General features: G+C 41.8%; 1 protein-coding gene across 4 annotated transcripts in view; it reads left to right on the top strand.

Moving 5' to 3' along the window:
- The window catches only part of LOC135225654 (sorting nexin-25-like), an 81,847-nt gene that overhangs the window by 28,626 nt on the left and 31,246 nt on the right, over nt 1-21,975 (top strand). For all 4 annotated transcript variants that reach the window (XM_064265011.1, XM_064264988.1, XM_064265005.1 and 1 more), the window contains exons 5-6: nt 4,460-4,635; nt 13,471-13,657. In XM_064265011.1, the coding sequence (XP_064121081.1) occupies nt 4,460-4,635; nt 13,471-13,657 (363 nt within the window). The remainder of the gene's footprint in view (nt 1-4,459; nt 4,636-13,470; nt 13,658-21,975) is intronic.

Below are 21,975 nucleotides of genomic sequence, written 5' to 3'. Positions count from 1 at the left end.
CATGTTTCTGATAGTGAAGAAGTTGTTTCTTTGGGCGGAAGCCAGGAACATAGTATTGGTTCCACAGTTCATACCAGGGAAGAACAATGTCTTGGCAGATCAATTGAGCAGGAAGGGACAAGTCCTACCCACGGAATGGTCTTTACATCCGCGAGTCGCCAGTCGCGGTGGAGTCTATGGGGAGCTCCAAATGTGGACTTATTTGCAACAGCAATGAACAAGAAACTCCCAGTGCATTGCTCTCCATGCCAGGACCCTCAGGCTTGGGCAGTAGATGCATTTCTTCAAGATTGGTCCAACCTAGATGCATATACTTTTCCTCCATTTGCAATAATAAGAAAGTACTGAACAAGTTTCAAGAATCAAATCACTGCAGAATGACACTAGTAGCTTCGTGGTGGCCTCAGAGAGAGTGGTTTCCGGACCTTCTAGCTCTTTCAGTGGATCTCCCTCGTGTCCTTCCTTTAAGGAAGGATCTACTCGGACAACCAAAGTCCAAGCAGTTCCACCAAAGCCTCCGCATGTTACACTTAACCGCTTGGAGACTCTTGACCGTCTCCTTTGAGCGAGAGGGTTTTCTAAAGTGTCTTGGAAGTCTATCCTTAAATCAAGACAAACAACAACCTTGGCCTTGTATCAGAGACAATGGGTTGTGTACTGCTCCTGGTGTTATTCTAGAGGGATTTCCAGCACCCGTACCTCTGTAAACAACATAAATAAGTTCTTTCGATATCTTGGATATAGTAAGAAGCTTTCTGTAGCTGCTATTCAAGGATATAGATCCATACTGTCATCAGTGCTACAGCATGTACAATTAGATATTTCTAACGATCCAGATCTTAAGGAGGCGTTGAGATCATTTGAAATTGAAGCCCCTAAAGTTCAGTATCAATCTCTTTCATGGAACTTGGATGTAGTGCTGAAGTTCTTATCTGCAGATCCAAACCATGAAGACGCTCTTTTTGGTAGTGCTAGCGACAGCCAAAAGAGTAAGCGAGTTACAAGCATTCTCCAATAAGGTAGGCTTTTGTAGAGGAGATGCTATTTTATCATTTATGCCCATGTTCAGGGCTAAGAATGATGTCAAGGCTAAACTTCTACCTAAAATGGTAAGAATTCCAAATTTGACCTCACTGGTTGGGAATGAAGAAGAAGACCTCCTCTGTCCGGTTAGAGCTATTAAAATTTATTTAAATAGATTAAAACCCGTGAGGGGCAGAGTTGATAATTTATTTTGTAGTGTTAGAAAACCTAACACTCCTTTATCTAAGAATGCAATGTCTTTTTTTTTTTTTGTTAAGCATTTAATAAGACTAGCACATGAGAAACTAAACCCAGATATCTTACATTTATTGAAGGTAAATATACATAGTGTAAGAGCAGTTGCTACTTCTTTTAGTTTTTTAAAGAATTTCTCTTGAGGATGTAATTAATGCAGCTCGGTGGAATTGTAATTCGGTTTTTGCTGCTCATTATCTTAAAGATGTAGAAATTGCGTTTGAAAACTGTAAAGCCTTTAACCCTCTTGTAATAGCGGGTAAAGTCTTTTCATGAACCGAAAGAAAGAGCAATCGTTTAGGCTCTTTTATTTTAATCCCGGGTGTTGGTTTTTTGGGGAGCATGAAGGTACATTTGTTGTACAGGAGCGTACCTTTGTATCATAGGTATTTACTTTGTATTTGACTGTCAATTTTGGGGGCTTTTGGACCCAGGCACAGGGGTCCCATCATGCCACTTCTGTTCATTCTGACTGATAATGAAGTGGTTTTTTCCGCAAGGCTGCTCTTGACTGCACACACATGAGAGCCTTGCACCCTGAAGGGAATTCACATCCTGGTGGTAGTATTATCCAGGAAGGATTCCTGATCAGGTAAGGATGTTTTGAGTTTCATACAAGAAACTCTTAGCTCGCTTGGCTGAGCGGAATTTGTCTAGCTGCACTACCCACCATCCTTTATCTCAATGTGGGAATCAACTAACTTTAACAGTAGGTAAGGTTCATCTCAAGTATAATATAAATTTCATGATAAAATTTATTATTTGGATACTTGCCTACTGTTAAAGTAGACCCCACCCAGCCTCCCCACATTTAGTGGGCCGTCAAGGAGAATTCTGACTAGAGCTAAAACATTCGAACACACCTGGTGGAGAACAGGTGAAACTAGACAGTCTTCCGGATCAGGCAAGCGATCGTCTTTTCTTTTGTTTTGAATGCCGACTCGCCTATCGGCGTGGAGATATGAGCTAACTTTAAAGTAGGTAAGTATCCAAATAATAAATTTTATCATGGAAATTTATATTATGCGCCATCGATTTTCGGGAATCGAGCGGTAAAGAGCTCATAAATTCACTAATGGCAACTTTTAGACTGGCTATGATGAGAGACTGGGCAGCTCAGAAACTTACTTGTGTTCTTGACTTCAAGGGAGGATGTACTGCATTTCTGTCTCACATAATGTCTTTTTATAAATTTGCTCATAAATATACCAAGGGGTTGCTCTTGGTTTTAGTTCTTATCTTTTATGATAGTATGTCAGATATAGATAAAATTTTACAGCGAAAAGTGCAAAGAAATACATAATAGAAAAACATGTACAAATCCCAAAATGTTACTTCATCTTTCGTTGGTAAATTTATGTAAATATTTTACAAGAAATATGCCCAGAATTTGTTACTGAATTTATTTTTTATCTGTTTTGATTTTTGTTGAGCTGTAATTATAATTTTACAAAATAAAATAAACTTATTTATTAGAACAAACCTGTATAACTTGGTAAAATTTACAATTGCTTTGTAAAAGAGCCCCACAAGAGGTTGTTGATAGTTATTATTAACTTTTTGTGGAAGGTAGGAACAATTTTTTATCTTATTTTTTTTTTTACAGCATGTGCATTTGCATATCTTTCACTTTCCATTAAGCCATTTTTTTCTTCAACTGGCCAACTTCAAAGTTTCCCCAGTCTGGAATGCTGCATATTAATTTTTTATACCAGCTCCTAAGGATTAATTTACTGAAAAATTTTGTTTGTTTAACTGGATAGTGATAAAAAAAAATTTTTTTTTGTAAAGAGCCAATTAAAAATGCAACCAAATACCCTTTTCTGATGTACGTATTACTATTATTGTGTTATTTAAAATGATGGACCTACTGCCTTCCATAAGTTCTGCCTCCTGACTTCAAAAATTGGATATTGTAATTTTATAATGTCAGAAAAGGGACCATCTGGTGAACTAGGAACTCCCTTCATAGGAATCTTCTTACCCATGATGCCAATACCGGGATACCTCTAAACTGTCAGTTTGGGATAATATTGCTTGGTACCGTCCCTTTAAGGAAAATATCAGCTTTCCTATTGCTCAAACAATTTAACCCCTAATGGACAGATACCCTTATATGAGTAATAACAACAGGTTTTGAGTGGTGAATGGATTATGAGTAACAATAACAAGTTTTGAGCGGTGAATGGAGAACTATCTCCTTGTGAATAACAATATTACCCACCATCGATTCGGAGAAATCGGGCGGGAACGAGGTTCCATTACTTCAATGTCCCATAAATTTACTAATAGCAACTGGCTTAACTCACTGATTCTAGGCATCTCATGATTCAGTTAGTTTCTCTCTAACATGACTGCTTTTTATGTTTTCTCATAAATATACCCAACAGTTGCTGTTGGTTTTAATTCTTATCTTTTATGATAGTATGTCATTTATAATTGTAATTTTGCAAAGTAAAATGCAAAGAAATATTGGAAAATATATCTATAATCCAAAAAAAGTTACTGCATCTTCGATCTCTGTAAATTTAGGTAAATATTTTACAACAAATATACTCAGAATTTTTTATTGATTTTAGTTCTTATCTTTTATGATACTGTGTGAGCTGTAATTATAATTGTACAAAATAAAATAAAATTATTAGAAGAAACATATAACTTGGTAAAATTTACAATTTTCTTTTAAGAGAGACCCCACAAGGGGTTGTGAATAGTCATTTTCAACTTCTCGTGGAAGGTAGGAGAATATTTTATCATTTTTTTCGGTCCATTTGCAGGTCTTCCTCTTTCCATTGATTAGTTTTTTTTTTTTTTTTCTTAAATTGGGTGACCTCAAAGTTTGCCTGGTCTAGGGGGTTGCATGTTTTTTTTTCAGCCTGGCTCTTAAGGGTTAATATTGAAAGAGTGCTATCTTTCTCCACGGAATTACAAATGCATACACTTGGCCTTGCTATTTAAGTGGTCTCAGAATACATTTACCAAACCTTTAAATGTTTTATTTTTAGTGAAGTAGGGCATCAGATGGTACTTTGATGGGCTGTTTTTGTTGTGGCTTTGGTATACATCGTCAAGGAATTCACATCAATGCTGGTGATCTATATTTTCTTTTCGTTAATTCAGTCATGGCCTTTACCATATTAGTGATGAACAAAGTGTTTATTTAATTGTCAAATTATTTCAGGGAAGCTAGAGGTGAGCGAGGAATATTTCACTTGGTACCACAGCTGAGTTCACCTGAACGAGAGAGGAACTTCCTACGCTTAGTGGCAGAACTCTTAATATCTAGATGCCTTCCCCCTGAATACTCAAAATGCACACCATTGCGGACCCTCTTGAAAGAACTTCTTGCTTGCAAAGGTAGGCTCATCATCATTTTTAAAAGTTGGTATTTTTTAACAAGCTGTTTATGTGAAGCAATAGAGAAAAGGGTGAAATCAAGTTTAACATGGTACTTACTTAATAAGTGGCAGTGGTCTTCATCCTCATTGCCCCCCCTTGTGACCAGGAACTTTGCTGTAGTGGGGGGGCTTGCGTGGTGCAATGAAGAATTGAGCAATGGTGGTGGGGTGATTTATTCACCCCGGTAGGTACTGCCATGCCACTAAGGTCAATTCAGAGCATCCTGACTAATCCTGGTACTCTGTATCACCTCCTCCTATTTTCACAATTTCTCTCCTTCCTCTGTCCGGATGGATTTTGTTGATGACCTTAGCATGAATTTGGACATGCTCTTACTGTTCTCTGGAGTTGAAGGAGGGTGGAGTGGGACGGCATGCCTCTCCACCCGTAGAACTGGAGTACCCAACGTGGTCGAGCGAGGGGAAACTTTTATGTCAAACCCTGCATTCGGTGCTGGGTCTGATCTCGATGGACTGATGACCCTCAAGGTACTGGATGTGGGGTGTATATCTAGGTTGTACCCCTAGGGTGCCCCAGTAAGGGAATTGCATCCTCTAAATGTGGCTCCATGGTGGGTATGGGGAAAACCTAGACGAATTTGCTATATATCATTCTATGAGGAACTTAAAACCCCAAAATCCTGATGACCATTGCACGGAACCAGACATGGGAAGGACTATTCAGTCCAGTGTGGTTACACTGGCACCATATACTCCCCATCAAGGGAGAAGAAATTTTGTAGGAAGAAAATCATTAGAAGAATCTGGAGGATGTGTCCCTAATGAGTTTGATAAATATCTAACCATTACATTTGAGGATAAAGTTATGAATATTTTTGAAGTACATAGGGATATTGTAAAATGCTGTGGGAGGGAACCTAAGATATTGCCACATGGTAGAAATAAGTTTTTAGGTGAGACTAGATCAGTAGAAGAAAGTGAGAAATTGAAATCTCTGAGTTTACTGGGAGGAGTTCAGAGTGAATGTAAACCACACGATACCTTCAATCATACCAAAGGAATTATATATGCTCCTCACCTTATGATTCATCCTGAAGAGGAACTGGAAGATGAACTTAAAGATCAGGGGGTATTGAAGGTGGAAAGACTGAAAAAGAAAGTAAACGGGGCATTGTGTCCTATGCCACAGTTGTTATTAACCTTTAATTCTTCTAAGTTACCAAATTTTATTAAAGCAGCTTGGTACAGATATAAAGTGAAACAGTACGTGCCGAGACCCAGGAGGTGTTTTTACTGTCAGGAATATGGGCATATTATTGGGTCCTGTAGATCCAAGTTGCAAGGAAACCCTGCAATTTGTATAAATTGTGGAGAAGTTGAGCATGGTGATTGCCATGCTGAACCAAAATGCATTCATTGTGGGGAAGCACACCAGTCATCCTCGAACTCATGTGATGTTTTCCTTTTTGAGAAAGAAATACAATATACTAGAGTCCTTGAGAAAGTTACTTTTGCAGAAGCCAGAAGAATAGTACTGAACAAATATATAAGACCAGGAGTATCTTTTGCAAGTGTTGCTGCAAATAGACAACAATTGAGAAGGAGGAAAGTTAATTCGAATACTGCTTCAAATTCATTTAGAACAGGTGGAAAAACTCAAAAATCCCATGTAACAGAAAGTAGCAGCAAAAACAACTTGGGTAAAGCTCAAATTAAAATGTCTACAACTTCAATAACATCAGCTTTGGCTGGTGCACCGGCCTCTTTGGAGGCAAGCATCAGCTTTGGCTGTGCACTGGCCTCTTCAGAGGCAGCATCAGCTTTGGCTGGTGCACCAGCCTCTTCAGAGGCAGCATCAGCTTTGGCTGGTGCACCAGCCTCTTCGGAGGCAGCATCAGCTTTGGCTGGAGCACTGGCCTTTTCGGAGGCAGCATCAGCTTTGTCTGGTGCACCGGCCTCTTTGGAGGCAGCATCAGCTTTGGCTGGGGCATCAGCCTCTTTGGAGGCAGCTTCAGCCTTGGCTGATGCATCAACCTCTTTGGAGGCAGCATCAGCTTTGGCTGGTGCATCAGTTTCTTTAGAAGCAGCATCAGTTTTGACTGGTGTGAGTAATTTGGAATTTACGTCTGTCCTTGCTGATCTGCATGCCTCTTGTGGGGAGTCGCCCTCCTTAGCTGATGCAATGGCTTCTTGGGAGCCTGGAACACCAGCTACGGGGGCAGCCAACCAAGAACCAGAAGTTGCTTCCTGTATGCAGGTAGCAATGCCAGTCCCAAAAAGAAAGGAGGCTGAGGGTGGTAGGATTCCCCAAATTCCTGGCAACCCTACGAAGACAAAATATCTTCAAAGAGGCCCTATTATCAAGGCCTCTAAACTCAAGTAATTTCTTAAATTTTCTTCAGTGGAATTGTCAGGGCCTGAGAGCTAAATGGGAGGAGCTCAAAATGTTAATTTTTGAGTTGTCTCCTGTTTGTATAGCTTTGCAGGAGACTATGCTCAGCAGTGATTTTATTCCTTGCCCTAAAGAATATGTTGCTTACCATTCACATCTAAATCAAAACAATAGAAACCGGGGTGGAGCAATGTTATATGTTCGCCATGATACTCCACACAAGCATTTTCCTGTTAATTCTTCTTTGCAAGCTGTTGCAGTGCAAGTGTTTCTGGCTCGTAAATATACAATTTGTTCTGTATATCTTCCACCAAATGTAGCTTTCCCTAGTACTGATTTTTGTAATCTCATCAGACAGCTTCCTCTGCCTTTCATCATCCTAGGTGATATGAATGGAAGAAATCCTTTATGGGGGGATTTAATTACTATTGAGAGAGGAAACTGCCTGTCATCCATTATTGAAAGTGAAAATGTTGGTGTTCTAAACACTGGAGAACCCACCCATTTCCATGTACAGACTGGTACTTTAACAGCCATAGACTTGTCAATATGTAGTGTCGATGCCATTATGGACTTCAATTGGCGAGTGATCGATGATAGGTATAGTAGTGATCACTTTCCAATTGTTTTAAGCACTGGATCAAGTCCACCATGTTCAAGATTACCCCGTTGGAGTGTAAAAAAGAGCTGACTGGGCAAATTTTGAAGAACATAGTTCAGTCGAAGCTACAGCAGATGAATTTGGATGCATTGAGGATGCTATGGAATTGTTAATTACTACTTTATATGCAGCTGGACTTCAGTCAATTCCAAGAACATCAGGTCTATTTATGCGCCGACAGTTCCATGGTGGTCAAAGAAATGCCATGAAACCCATAGAACTATGAGATCTTGGTTTACTAGGTATAAAAAGACGGAAATGTAACTATTATCTGGTAGAATTTCGTAGGCTAGGGCAAAGTTTAGGTTTGAAATTAAAAATGCACGAAGAAAATCTTGGATAAACTTCATTTCTTCCATAAATTGCAAAACTCCCATCACATTAGTGTGGAAGAAGATAAGGAAAATAGCAGGAAAGTTTGTACCTAGCCAACCACCTGTGTTAAAAATAAATGGCATAATGTAGGAGATCCAAAAGTAGTGTCAAATGAGTTTGCCCTACATTTTGCTAAAATATCTAAAAAAGATAATGAGAAACCGTATGCAAACAGCAGAAAGCAAATGGAACAGTATTATCTTGATTTCACAACAAATAAAGAGGAGTCTTATAATATTCCATTTACTATTAGAGAATTTGAATTGGCTCTCTCAAAGTGTAAAGAATCTGCTCCTGGTCCTGATGAAATTTCATATTCTATGATCAAGCATGCTGCTCAGAATACTAAAAGATTTATCCTCAGTATAATAAACAGAATTTATAAAGAACATTACTACCCTTTATTTTGGGAACTAGCAAGAGTCCTTCCTTTTGTCAAGCCTGGAAAGGATAGTTCTTTTGTAGGAAATTATCGTCCAATTGCCCTAACATCTTGTTTGTGTAAACTAATGGAAAAAATGGTGAATGCTCGTTTAGTGTGGTATTTAGAGCGAGGAAACTTTTTCTCTCCGGCCCAATGTGGTTTCCGCAGTATGCGATCCACTGTTGATATCTTGGTTAGAATGGAGTTTGCGATATGTGAAGCCTTTGCCTCTAAGCACCACTTTATCACGGTTTTTCTTCGACTTGGAAAAAGCGTATGATACTACGTGGCGGTATGGAATTCTGAAAGTAGTCCATGAATATGGTTTAAGAGGAGAATTAGCTATTTTTATCAAGCTATTCTTAAAAAATCGTTATTTTCAAGTACAAGTAGGAGCAGTTCTGTCTGAAGTCTGTAAACAAGAAGAATGTTCCTCAGGGCAGTGTGTTAAGTGTAACACTTTTTGCTCTAGCAATTAATGACATAGTAAAGCAAATACCTGCTGATGTTATGCACGCACTCTTTGTGGATGACTTTTCTTTATCTTTTGCAGCTGCACGTATGTCAGTAGCAGAACGTCATCTACAAATAGTAATAAATAAGATAGTGAAATGGGCTGAAGTGCATGGTTTCAGATTTTCTTCATCAAAGACTGTAGCCATGCATTTCTGTAGAATTAGAGGGATACATGCAGACCCAGATTTATATGTAAATGGCCAGAGAATATCTTGTGTTAACGAAACAAGGTTCTTAGGAATGATTTTTGATACTCGGTTGACATGGCTTCCCCATATCCTAAATCTCAGGGCTAAGTGCAGAAAATCCTTGGATATCTTGAAAGTTTTGTCAAGTACATCTTGGGGAGCAGATAGACTCTAGTTATTGAGATTGTATAAAGCCTTGGTTTTATCAAAATTAACATATGGATGTGAAGTTTACACCTCGGCTACCCCAAGTCGCCTTAAGATTTTAGACTCCATTCACCATACTGGAATTAGGATTGCTACTGGAGCTTTTAGGACTTCCCTTATAGAGAGTATGTTAGTAGATGCTGGGGAAATGCCCACCCTAGCCTTACATTACCAGGCTCTTCTGGCTCGAAGCTGGTTCAGATTCCAAAGACTTCCAGGATCCCTAGTATGCCAGTCGCTAAGAAAAATGGAAGATTTGATAGCTTTTATGAAAGTCATCCAAAGATGCCACGTCCATATGCCTTCAGACTGAAATCAACCCTCCAAGACCTGAACATTCCAGACAAATGTGTACTACCGGTCAAGGCATCTGTATCTCCCCCTTGGAAATTCCCAGCAGTAGAGTTTTGTAACTACTTTAATCAACCAAAAAAGAATGTCTCTGATAAAATATTACTTTATACCTTTTTAGATCATATGTCACAACATGACAATTTTATCCCAGTTTTTACTGATGGATCCAAAACCAGTGCAGGCGCTGGTTTTGGCATAGTTTTTCCGTCCTTTGAGCGTAGTGGAAGGCTTTCAAGTAATGCATCTGCATTTACTGCAGAATTATATGGAATTTTAAATACTGTCAAAGAAGTTTTAAAAAGTAATGATAAGAATTTTATTGTGTACTGTGACTCTAGAAGCGCTCTAGAGTCACTGAAAGATTTTTATTCCAAACATCCAGTAGTTTTAAGTATTCTGGAATGGTTATTTTTAGCTAAGCGGAGGGGTTTTAATATTGAATTTTGTTGGGTTCCAGCACGGACGTTGGAATATCTGGAAATGAACGTGCTGATGCAATTGCCAAGGAGGCTGTTTCTCGTATTGAGCCCAGATCATTTAAGCTGCCGTGCAGAGATTTATATACTCCAATTAGAGAGAAGCATAAAGTACTTTGGCAAAATATTTGGTCAAATATAACTACAAATGTAAAAATGAGAATAATTGCCCCTGCAATCAATCCTTGGCAGTACGATTTTATGCCCAGAAGGTTTGAAACGGCTCTGTGCCGTCTGCGTATTGGACATACTAGGCTGACACATTCCTACTTGATGAGTCGTGATCACGAACCATACTGTGAGGATTGCATAGTTCCACTGACTGTTATGCACTTGCTGGTTGAGTGCCCCAGTTTGGTGGAACAGCGCAATCAATATCTATACTATGGGAAGGAGAATAATGTTTTTAAGTTATCAAAAATTTTAGGAGCAAATGGGATTTTTAACATGACTGGATTGTTTGGATTTCTTTTTAACAATGGTATTTTAGATAAACTGTAATGTTTGTGTGCGCCTTGCTTTTATTCTTATTGAAATTGTGTGTATGTATGCGAGTGTGCATGTACGTATGTTTAGTATGTATGTATGTATGTGTGTGTATATGTATGTATGTATAATTTTTTATATAATTTATTTTTATATTTATTTTATAATTGCCAGTATCTTTCATCATATTTTTAAAATAATTCTGTTAAATTATTATTATTAAAATTTATAGGGTCTTTTTATATATAGTTCGGCATCAATGACCTAGTTGTCACGATGCTAGATTAATATAGTATCAATCAATCAATCAATCAATCATCCTCATTGCATACTTGTTTCATATGTCGAGGAGGAGGAGGAGGAGGAAAAGGAGTGGCTAGTCTTATTGCCTCTGGGGGTGGTAGGGATGGTGGAGGAGGAGGGGGAGAAGGGTACTTGGTTTGGCTCTGGGAAATGCTTTGTAATTGTGTTTTTTTGCCTCTTCATTTGTTGCAGTGATGTTGCAATTTTAATCTGTTTGTTTAAAGCATTTTTGAAGTTTCTCTTATTACTTCTGCACTTCTTAACATCCGTAACCTAGATGAAAATAAAAATAATCATATGTAGTGCAGTATTGTTTAATATTTCTAACCCCTTTTATTACGGTCAATGTTATGTATAAGGAAATATCTGAAATTTCTACATTCATTTTGAGTGAGTGAAGCCACAGCTTCTAGTTTGCATTTGTAATACTATATAAGATCTCTTCATTTTCTCTGAGTTCTTTACAGTAAAGTGATTGCATGTCTTGTTTTTAATTATGAGACTTCCCTAGTAATTATAAAGCTTTAGAGTTTCACTCGCAGCTTGATAATTACTGGTTACGTATAATTAAAACATTGTTTTATTATAATAATTTCATATTTTTATATAAGTAACTTATCTAGTAATTATATTGCTGTTAGTTCCTATTTTTGACGACAGCTTAAGATTTAAATTTCGCGTTAGCGCTCAGTTTTGGTGTAGGTAATTAACCCTGCCCATTTTTGGGTGGAAGGTACAGCACTGCTTAATGGAATGGAACAATTCTTTTCTGCCAATCATCGAGTAAACATCAGTTGGGTGCTCTTTTGTAGTTGAATTTTACTGGTTGGTTTGCCAGCTTTTGGTGAAGTACTGCTGATTTGTTTCTGTAGCACTAATCATTCAGCTTATGCAATTGTGTCTAACAGTCAGACTCTAGTGCTCATAGTATTTAGTATTCCTACATAGGTTGCAAGACTAGGTTGACATCAGCTAAATATGACACATGTTCAGTTTGTAGTTCTTGCAGAGGACAAATTTGTTCTCCCATTGTTCAGGGTAAATGGAACATCCTTGCGAAGAGTCAAGTTTTTGCAAACAGACTTGTGGAAACTGTTTGGGAAGCTGTCAATAGACCTGTTTGCGATGTCAAAGAATCACCATCTTCCCTTGTATTGCTCCCCAGCGCCGGACCCTCTTGCATGGGCGATGGCTCCAATGTTACAGGACTGGTCCAACTTGAACATTTACACCTTCCCCCCATTCAGCATGGTGAGGGGAATCAACACGTTTCAGTCCCACAGCAACTTAACAATGACACTCGTGATCCCATTTTGGCCACAAAGGGAATGGTTCCCTGACATTTATACATTGTTGGTGGACTTCCCAAGACTCCTACCAAAGAATGTGTTGTCCTTCTTTTTAAGAGAGGTCATCTCCAAATCTCACTGTGGCATTCACGATGAGACATTACCCTTAGTGAAAATCAAGGCCCATGCGATAAGGGTAGTCTCGCCACTTCACTGGGTTTCAAATGCAATCTGTCACTCTCCACAATACTGTAATCTATGTATTGAAAGTGTAGATTTGTTTTTGCCTCTCATTACTTACGTGATGTGGAGACCACTTATGAAAGCTGCAGTGTGCTACGACCATTGTCCATGGCTGGCATGGTATGTATTGGGTGAGGAAGGATAGGGGTATTTCTTCTGTTTCTCTGTCTCGTCACCTTGGCTTAAGGTGATAGCTATGGGAAGCTTAGGGGTACCGAGTTCCTGAAGTACCCACAAGTTGTTTTTGATGGATGGGTAATGGTTTTAAGTGTTGTGTAGATATCAAAGCAATCTGGTTGAATTTCTTGCATGGTGCCCAAGGCAAGGGCACTGCTGTGATTTATGCTTTGGCAACCATCGAAGCACTCCTTGGTGGCAATGCACCCACTAGAGTACAGGCGACCCTCAGCTTTACTGTTGCGCCACGACAAGTTGAAGAGAAGCACTAACCAGAGGCAGTACCCTCCTGCTGCAGTGGTCTCAACGGGTAAGGTTACAACAAGCATTTGAACAATACTGGCAAATTTACTTTGTCAAATTAATCTCCTTAATGAGTTTTTTTTCTTTTTTTTTTTTTGTCCATGGATCCCACCTCCTGTCAATGTGGGATTCAGCTATTTAATTACTTGGTAAGTTACTTATATAAGAATGGTATTTTTACAATAAAATCAGATTTTTTTATATATACTTCCCAAGTATACTAACTACATAATCAGAGCCCCCACCTCCCCTCTGTCATGGATATGGAGTATGAACGAATTGTTCTATTAAGCTGTGTTGTACCTTTCTACACCAAAACAGTGCCAACGCGAAATTTAAATCTTAAGCTGCCATGGAAAAATAGGACCTAACAGCAATGTAATTATGTATTTGGCAAGTAAAAAACCTAATATTATAACAATTCCTTTTTTTATTACAGTCTTTGAGCCAATGATTGATAGAGTTTGTGACCCTGATTGGATTAATCAGCGCTTGGTGTCATATTTACGACAGCAGCATGCAGCAGAGGAACTGCACAGACGGACTTACATGTATGCTGCCAGCTATGAAGATTTCATCACTTTAATCCATGAATCAACTGAGATTCATGACCTTGAGCATCTTAGGTAATGTATGTCTTCAGTTGAAGGTTTATTCTTTTTTAATTGCATTTACTTATGTAATTTAGTAATGTATGTATTAGCTCTTTTTTATTTAAGTTTATCCTTATAAATATTGTATTTTCTATACCATTTTGCATTATCATGTAGTATTTTTATTTTATTTTTTGCACATATAAATGATTGAGAAAGGACTTTTTATCATGCCAGTTGAACTTTTTAACTGCTGTAGGGTTCGAAATGCCACCCCCCCTTAGCTTAAAATTACTGTCTTTCTTCTTATATCTACAGTACGTTATCAGAAAAAGGTCTGCATTTTTAATATCTTGAGAAAACTGATTTAGAAGGTAACTGTACGGTAATGACAGTGAAAAAGTTCTGGAATGTGTTTTGGCCAAAGTTATAATAGGTAACATTTTTATTAATTTAAAAGGATATATCTATATAGTATATGACAATTGCAGTATACGTATATAGTAGATTCTTTAGGTACATAATAAAATTAAGTACAGCATTTGTTGAGATCATGTATGTTGTTTTCCTTGTCATTTAGTTATGAGACTTGAGTTACATTTTGTGTTGATCAATGACTGTGTAGAAGCAGTAAAAGTGTTAGGTATGTGAAAACAATTTGCTCTCTTCCTAAAAAAAACAGAATTTTTAAAAGTGACCACAGACCAATTTGACTCAAGCTAAACTGTTAGAATGATGACATCTTAACTTAGATTGAAGTCATCAACTGAAGAATGCTGTTTTTGACTGAGCAGGATGAAGCCAAGTAGGAAGGTTCAAGAAAACATGAAAAAACAGACCTAAACCTGATGGAACTTCATGTAGAAAGTGCACAAGACAGAGGAGAGTGGAGAGAATTCATTTTATACCAAATCCTATGAAGTAAAAAAGCCAACAAAAATATTTATGATAACTGGTGTTTAGTCCCTAGAATTAGGAGCATACATGGACAAACCTCTTAAATAGTATAGTATTACCTAGGATAATCTGTTGCTGTGCAGCAGATTACTAGAGATGAATTAAATCTTGAAAGAACAGGGAGAAGCATTAGATATTCTGCATGGTATTCTATTATTAGGGGAGCCTCACCAGACATTAGCTTGGATCCAGCAGTCTTGGTAGGGAGGCAAAAATTCAGTCCCCGTGTGCCATGTCCTTGGGATACTGTTCTAGGCATAGGAGAGGAACATTAACCTGGTTTCCAAATCCTCCTGGTGAAAAATGTTTTTTTCCCAACACTTTCAAGAAGAGAAACAGAGCGGTACAGTGAACCCCTGTGTTCATGGATTCAGGTATTCGCAGATTTCTCTTTGGAACATATACCCCCATTATTCGCAGAAAATTTGCCTATTCGCTGTATTTTTCTGAGAAATATCCTCAAATTCGTTTTTTTTTTTTTTAATTTCATCATAATATGCACTTTTTGTGATAAAACGTAAAATAACCAGGTATAAACATTTTAAGTGGGTTTTTCTTGAGTTTTAACTAACAAAATAGGCTATTTTAACCATTTTCATAGGGGTTTCAACTATTTGCAGATTCTAGCTATTCACATGGGGGTCTGGCACACATCCCTCGTGAATGTAGGGTGAACACTGTACCACCAGATTAGTATGGAAATATGTTAGGTGTCCCAATAGTGCTTAATTACAATGTTGCTCAGTGACAAGTGATAGAAGATATAAGGCGTGTAGTGCAAAAGTGGTCTAACCCACCTGATGTTAGTTTTGAGTAATTAGCAGTCAAAGTTAACTGTTGATGACTACCGTAAAAAGACAGTAATGGTGCATGTAGTGCGAAAGTGGTCTAACCCGCCTGATGTTAGTTTTGAGAAATTAGCAGTCAAAGGTAATTACTGATTACTACCGAATACGCAAATTAAATATTTAGGCTAGATCTTTCATGCCATTGAGTTTTTAATACGTTAATTTTTTTTGGCTACAGTCAAATTATTTATTTACAACCCCCCCCCCTACATTTTGCCAGGAAAGTCATGGTTTTAAGGTTATTTTTTAAAGAGTGCATGGAATAAGAAGAATTCTGTAAAAAAAAATTAGTATGTTGCTATACCTAATTCCTGATTTTATACAAATTTTTAAGTAGAAAAATATTTTGTTCATGAAACTTACCTGACAGATATATATATAGCTGTATTCTCCGAAGTCCGACAGAATTTCAAAACTCGCGGCACACGCAGTGGGCGGCCAAGTGGTAGTACCCATTCCCGCCGCTGGGAGGCGGATATCAGGAACCATTCCCATTTTCTATTCATATTTTTTTCTGTCGCCGGTCGGTAAACACCTGTTTACAGACCTCCGCCCAGGATTTTTGGATTTGACTCGTTTAAGTATCTGGATTGACTTTTGGTTTTGACTCTGGATTGTGGATTGGCATACGCGATAGTGGACTGTTTTTTTATTTTGGATTGGCTTTTCTGTGAACGTGATGTCGGGATCAAGTTCAGTGAGCTTCAGAGTGTGTGTGAGGAGTGATTGCAAGGTGAGGCTACCGAAATCATCGGTAGACCCCCACACAGTATGTATGGGGTGTAGGGGGCATGTTTGTTTGTTGGATGATCGATGCATTGAATGCAAAAGTTTGACTGATGATGGATGGAAGGTGTATGAGTCCTATCGGCGTAAGTTGGAGCGCGATAGGATCAGGAGGTCTTCCTCCAAGAGCGGTTCTACGAAAGGTAAGGGAAGTAACATTTCTCCTATTTTAACACCAGTAGAATTTGCTTCACCTAATCCTGTGTTGTTGCCTGAGGGCCCTGGTTCTGTGTCTGGAGAAGGTAATGCCCTTTCTCTGATTCTAGAGTCGTTACGCACTCTAGAGTCCAAAGTGTTGGCCCTAGAAAACGGCTCAAGTAAAGTGTGTGATCGTGCCCCTAGTGTTGTGGAGGGGGCGTCAGATCGGCCCCATAATGCCTCTAGGCCTAGACCTCTATCGGACTCCCAGGACTCAGGGAGTGGGTATGTCGAAAGCTGCAAGAGGGTTACGGGGGCTCCCCACCGATCTGGCGTCCCTTCGGCAGGACCTGTTGTTAGTTCCCAGGCTGCCAAGGAGCGTGCTCAGGCTCGCATCCTTAAGGACTGTTTTTCATCCTCTGAGGCGCCCTCCCCACGCAAGGGGTGGAGCGCTCGGAGAGACTCGCGTCCGTTGAAAAGGACTTTTCCGAGGGAGGACGCTTTACGTCCCCTCTCTCCGTTATCGTTGCGGTCTTCTCCTGCGTCGTATGACGCGTTTCCTCCACAGAAGAGAGGTAGGACGTCCGAGGACGACGCTGAGAAGCGCTTCTCTCGCGCCTCGGAGAGGCAGGTTGCTGTACCTGTGAGAAGGAAGGAAGCGTCCCCTCGCCCCTCGTCTCTCTGCAGGCTCAAGCGCCTTCACCTCCTCTTGTTTCTTCGCCAACGAAGAATATTCTTGTGTCTCTTCAAGACCAATTGTCGGCTTTAATGGCTCAGAAGACTCGCCCAGCAGCAGTTGAGCCTAAACGTAGGAAGGACGCCAGACTGCCTGTCAAGAGGACGAGGCAGTCCCCTTCTCCGTCTCCTCGTTCGTCTCTGTCTCCGCTTGCTTCTCCTTCGGAGCTTCCTCGTTCTCGTTCTACAGGTAGGAAGTCTCGTGGACAGGACGCTTTTCTTCCCTCTCGACGTCCTGATCAGCCAGCGCGTCAGGAGCCTTTGTTGGAGGGACGCCTCGGCCAGGACGCTCGGAGGACGTTTTGAAGGACGCTCGGCAGGACGCCTGTGAGGACGCTCGGCAGGACGCCTTGGAGGGACGGCTTTTGAGGAACGCTCGGCAGGGACTCCTTTTGAAGGAAACGCTCGTCGGGATGTTTTGCTTGACGCTTTGCCTGTTGAGAAGGCTTTCGAGAGCGCCCAGAAGGACGCTTTGAAAGCGAAAGCTGGACGCTTGAGCGGAAAGCGTAAGGACGCTCCTCTAGAGCGAGTAAGAGTAGCCTCTCTTGACGCTCAGCGCGGTCAAGACGCTCTTCGTTCTTCGAGCTCTAAGGATCGACAGAAGGTCGGTCGCTTTGAAGAAGCTGATATCAGTCATCCTCGAAAGCCTTTGTTGAAGGCTAGACCCGTTGGGCGCACGCCCTCTCCAGAGGTGCAATCTCCTTTGCCTCTTAGGGAGGAAGGAGAGCTTAGTAGTCCGGCGGACTCAGTTGAGGAGGAACAGCCTTCAGTTTCGTCTGTGTCCGATTACAAGGTGCTGGTTCGACTGTTACGCTCTTCTTTTGGAGAGAAGTTCCAGCCTGCAGCTCCCAAGTCTCCACCCTCTCAGTTTTCGTCATCTAAGTCGTGCAAGGTTCCGGAGTTTGTGGAAATGAAAACTTCTTTGTCCACTAAGAGAGCGTTCAAGAAGTTGCAGGATTGGATGGAACGTCGGAAGGATCAGGGCAAGTCGACTTTCGCCCTTCCTCCTTCAAGACTCAGTGGGAAAGGCGGCATCTGGTATGAGACCAAAGGAGAAGTAGGAGTTAAGATCCCGTCGTCTTCCCAAGGGGACTTTGCTAGTCTGGTCGATGCACAGAAGAGGTCTCTTTTATCGACCGCTAAGATTTCGTGGACGCCAACGGAGATTGACCATCACATGAAAGGTCTGTTAAGGACTCTGAAAGTCTTTAACTTTCTAGACTGGTGCTTGGGAGTCCTGGATCTTCAATCTAGGAGTCCTGACTCGTTGAGTCTGGGGGAGCTGTCCAATGTGTTATCCTGCATGGACAAGGCCGTCAGGGATGGTTCGGAAGAGTTAGTGTCTCATTTTTTGGCACTGCTTTTCTCAAGAAGAGAGCGCTTTTCTGCAACTTTACAGCTAGGTCTGTTTCTACATCGCAGAAAGCGGAGCTTCTCTTTGCGCCTCTTTCGAGCCATCTCTTCCCCCAGGCTATGGTAAAGGACCTGGCAGTGAGCCTACAGGAGAAGGCTACCCAGGACCTCTTGGCCCAGTCTTCAAGACGTCCCGCAGTCCCTACCACGTCGTCTTTTGGACGACCACCTAGGAAGGTTAAACCCTTTCGTGGCGCTCCTCCCTCGAGAGCTGCTCCTCGAGGGAGAGGGCTTGCAAGAGGAAGAGGTTCCTTCAAACCTAAATCCTCTAAGTGAGAATATAGTCCTTCAGATGCCGGTCGGAGCCAGGCTAAAGTTCTTTGCGGGGGCGTGGAGAGAGAGAGATACAGATGCGTGGTCCCTCAAGATAGTGGAACAGGGGTACAAGATCCCCTTTTTGGACCCTCCTCCTCTATCCACAACTCTCAGAGATCTTTCCCCGTCATACCAAGGGGAGAAACGTCAGGTTCTTTTAGATCTTTTAGATCAAATGATCAAGAAAAGAGCGGTGAAACAGGTCTTAGACCTGGGGTCACCAGGATATTACAACAGACTTTTCCTGGTACCAAAGCAGTCGTCGGGGTGGCGTCCAGTCTTGGACGTAAGCAGCCTGAATCTTTTCATAGAAAAGAAAAAATTCAAGATGGAAACGCCTCAGTCGGTTCTAGGAGCCTTAAGACCGGGCGACTGGATGGTGTCCTTGGACCTACAGGACGCATACTTTCACGTGCCTATCCACCCTCTTTCAAGAAAGTTTCTGAGGTTTATGTTAAGGGACAAAGTTTGGCAATTCCGAGCCCTTTGTTTCGGTTTAAGCACGGCTCCGATGGTATTTACCATGCTCATGAAGAACGTAGCGAGATGGTTACATTCTGCAGGAATAAGAGTGTCCCTGTATCTCGACGATTGGCTTATCAGAGCATCGTCAGAAGAGAGGTGTCTGAAGGACCTTCACTTCACGTTAGCCTTGGCGAGGTCCCTGGGACTTCTGGTCAACCTCGAAAAGTCGCATCTGACCCCAACACAGTCCATCGTGTATCTGGGGATTCAGATGGATTCAGTGGCTTTTCGAGCGTTTCCGTCCCAGGAACGACAGCTGCAAGGCTTAGAGAGAGTTTCGGCCTTCCTGGGGAAGGAAGCTTGCTCGGCGAGGGAGTGGATGAGTCTGCTGGGGACCATTTCCTCGCTGGAAAAGTTTGTTTCCCTGGGAAGACTACACCTCAGGCCTCTCCAGTTTTTCTTAGCAGAAGAATGGAGAGTCAAAGAGGATCTGGATGCGACCTTTATGATCACCAAATCGGTGAAGAACCATCTAAAATGGTGGTTAGATCCTCTGAAGTTTCGAGAGGGGTTGTCCCTAAAGCTTCTGAGCCCCGACCTAGTGTTGTTTTCCGACGCCTCGGTGTCGGGATGGGGAGCAACACTAGGAGGGGAAGAAGTGTCAGGCACCTGGAGGGGGGAACAGGTGTCCTGGCACATCAATGTGAAGGAACTAGCGGCGGTTTTCCTGGCGCTACAGTTCTTCCAGCAAAAGGTTGCAGAGAAAGTTGTCCAAGTCAACTCGGACAACACCACGGCCCTTGCGTACCTAAAGAATCAGGGAGGTACACACTCCCGTCCTCTATTTTACTTAGCGAGGGAGATTCTGCTGTGGGCAGATGCGAGGCGAATCAGGATCCTGACGAGATTTATCGCAGGAGTCCAGAACATCAGAGCAGACCTTCTCAGCCGACAGGATCAGATCCTGCCGACGGAATGGACGTTGCACCAGGACGTCTGTCGAGAGCTATGGAGACTGTGGGGACGTCCTTTAGTCGACCTATTTGCGACGTCGAGGACGAAGAGGTTGCCTCTTTATTGCTCCCCTGTGTTGGATCCGGGAGCAGTCGCTATAGACGCTATGCTCTGGGACTGGACGAACCTGGACCTGTATGCCTTCCCGCCATTCAAGATCATGGGGGAAGTAGTAAGGAAGTTCGCGGCATCGGAGGGGACGAGGTTGACCCTGATCGCCCCGATGTGGCCCGCGAAGGAATGGTTCACGGAGGTAATGTCCTTCATCATAGACTTTCCGAGGACGTTGCCCTGGAGGAAAGATCTACTCAGACAGCCCCACTTCGCAAGATATCACCGAAACCTCTCCGCTCTGGGTCTGACTGCGTTCAGACTATCGAAAAGTTGGCCAGAGCGAGAGGTTTTTCTAAAGAAGCTGCGAAAGCGATCGCCAACGCAAGGAGGACTTCCTCGAGAGCTGTTTACCAGTCGAAGTGGGCTTCCTTCAGGGCATGGTGTAGAAAGGAGGGAATTTCCTCTTCCACTACCTCTGTGAGCCAGATAGCCGATTTCCTGCTATTTTTAAGAAATGTGCAGAAGCTGGCAGTCCCGACCATCAAGGGATATAAGAGTATGTTGTCAGCAGTCTTCCGACACAGAGGCCTAGACCTTACTGACAACAGAGATCTTCACGATCTCCTGAGATCATTTGAGACTACCAAGATACCTCAGGCGAGGCCTCCTTCTTGGAATTTAGATGTAGTCCTTAGACTGTTGATGTCGAGTCCTTTCGAGCCTCTCCATGAAGCGTCTCTTAGGAACTTGACGAAGAAGGCTCTTTTCCTAACTGCTCTGGCGACGGCGAAGAGAGTTAGCGAAATTCAAGCCATTTGTAAGCGAGTGGGCTTCAAAGGTGACAATGCGGTCTGCTCTTTGAGTCCCACTTTCTTAGCAAAAAATGAAAACCCGTCTAACCCTTGGCCAAGGAGCTTTGAAATTAAGGGTATGACAAGCCTTGTGGGCCAAGAACCTGAGAGAGCCCTGTGCCCTGTCAGGGCTCTAAAGTTTTATGTCCACAAGACAAAGGAGGTACGAGGTCCCTCAGATAATCTGTGGTGTTCGGTTAAACGGCCCGATATACCATTATCCAAGAATGCTTTGGCGTTCTTTCTGAGGGACGTGATTAAAGAGGCTCATTCGTCTTACCAGAAGACCGATTTGAGCCTCTTGCGAGTGAAAGCTCACGAGGTCAGAGCTGTCGCAACCTCGCTTGCCTTCCAAAAGAACATGTCGATCAAAGACATCCTTGACGCCACCTTTTGGAGGAGCAATTCAGTATTCGCCTCACACTACTTGAGAGATGTGAGAACGATATACGAGGACTGTTGTTCTCTTGGGCCATACGTTTCTGCAGACACAGTCTTGGGGGCTGAAGGTAGCTCTCTCCCTATCCCTTAGTTAGGTTTAGGTTAGTTTTAGTTGTTGTGTTTTTTGGTTGTGGTGAGTCTTTGGTGAAGACCTCCCATCTCTTAGCTTAGTGTTCAGGGGGTCTTGGATAGTTGGTCAGGTGGTGGTCAGTTGCTTCGTTGCCCTCATATGTATGGCTCTATGCTCTTGTCACGTTGAGGTCACGTCCCCGTTGACAGAGCATCCAGAGCGCACCAGCACTACAGGTCTCCACCTGGCTGGCAACTCTGATTA

The sequence above is a fragment of the Macrobrachium nipponense genome, chromosome 20 (assembly GCF_015104395.2).
Source record: "Macrobrachium nipponense isolate FS-2020 chromosome 20, ASM1510439v2, whole genome shotgun sequence".
NCBI classification, from domain to species: domain Eukaryota; kingdom Metazoa; phylum Arthropoda; class Malacostraca; order Decapoda; family Palaemonidae; genus Macrobrachium; species Macrobrachium nipponense.
This window is presented reverse-complemented; position numbering and strand designations above follow the sequence as displayed.